Source organism: Centruroides sculpturatus, unplaced genomic scaffold (genome assembly GCF_000671375.1).
Source record: "Centruroides sculpturatus isolate CEXI.00-Female unplaced genomic scaffold, Cexi_2.0 scaffold197, whole genome shotgun sequence".
NCBI lineage: Eukaryota > Metazoa > Arthropoda > Arachnida > Scorpiones > Buthidae > Centruroides > Centruroides sculpturatus.
In genome coordinates this window covers 309,171-310,507 of record NW_019384591.1, presented here as the reverse complement: position 1 = coordinate 310,507, position 1,337 = coordinate 309,171, and the positions used below count along the sequence as shown (strand labels likewise).

The 1,337-nt window shown below is 49.4% G+C and overlaps 1 protein-coding gene across 1 annotated transcript; it reads right to left on the bottom strand.

The window, feature by feature from the left end:
- Positions 1-200: 200 nt before the first annotated feature.
- On the bottom strand, positions 201-1,337 carry LOC111624764 (uncharacterized protein K02A2.6-like; the record flags this gene model as incomplete). Its single annotated transcript, XM_023367702.1, has 1 exon — positions 201-1,337. A coding segment is annotated over one exon (1,032 nt), but the record flags the coding sequence as incomplete, so codon positions are not given.

Sequence of the window (1,337 nt, the reverse complement as noted above, 5' to 3'; positions counted from 1 at the left end):
ACTGTTAAGTTCTTAAGGGAGAATGCCTCTAGAACGTAGTATTTTTATGTAGCAAAGAAACGGTTATATCGGTCGGACAGAACACCGGTTACGTCCTACTCATCTGGCTGACCCGAACAAAAAGACAACAACCCCGAATGTTGCACTCACACGTAAACATCACTTTATGGGTTCCGGGTTCCAGATTGAACCCCGATCGTTAGGTGTTCACATGTGGTAAACACCTGATCCAACACGTGGTAAACACCTGACCCAACACCTCCCCTTTTAAGAAAGAGAAAAAAACAACTGTCCGAATTGGCGGTTTATGCCGCGTAATAGTTTTTTCGATAAGGGATTATCTGAAGCCGTCCCATCGGAACTCGAGTACGGGCTGACCGACGTGGAGGCTGTGGTGTTGATCTCTCGGGCGGCGTTTCTTCGACGGTGCATGGTCTCTCGAACGGCGGGGACTCATCGTCCTGCTGGGCTGGTCTTTCAACCGGATGTGTTGAGTCTGGAGTCGGAGCGGGACGTAGAGGGATGGAGAAGGCTTCTGCTATGACGGCGAGGGGGTCATCCTCGGGCTGAGGTCGAGAAGATTGTCTCCGTAATAGCTGATTGGAGTGAAATCGCCGAGTTGATCCGTCGGCCATTTCCACCTCGTATACGGTGTTTCCGGTTTTGCATTTAATTGTTCCCGGCTGCCAATTTTGAGAGCGTCGGTGTCGTGCGTAGACGAGCTCTTTAGTAGTGAATTTTCGCTCTCGGGCTCCCTGTTTCCGGTTAAACTGCCTCTCCATTTTGATATCGCGCTCTGTTGGATATTTTGGCGGCAATAATAGATCGAGTGATGTTCGGATCTTCCGTCCGAAGAAGAGTTCGGCTGGGGATTTGCTGTCCGGTAGAGCCGAGTTTGGAGTTACCCTATAAGTCTCCAGAAATATGTCCAAAGCCCGTTGTATATTTCCCTCCCCTTTTAATTTAAGGAGAGCTCGCTTCAGCGTGTCTACGAATCGTTCCGCCTGTCCGTTGGATTGAGGATGATAGGGCGGCGAAAAGATGTGTTTAATTCCATGTTGGTCACAGAATCTTTTAAATTCGTACGAGGTGAACTGCGTACCGTTATCACTGACGAGAACTTCTGGCAGTCCGTGACGAATGAGGAGTTTCTGTAGCACGCTGATCGTTGCGAGGGACGTAGTCTTTTCCATGCTTATAATTTCCGGATACTTCGAATAGGCATCCACAACGACTAGAAAATTTTGGCTCTGGTAAGGCCCTGCGTAGTCGATGTGGATACGCTGCCACGGGGTAGCAGGTTTCGGCCAGGAGAATAGTTCGGAAGTTATCGGTTG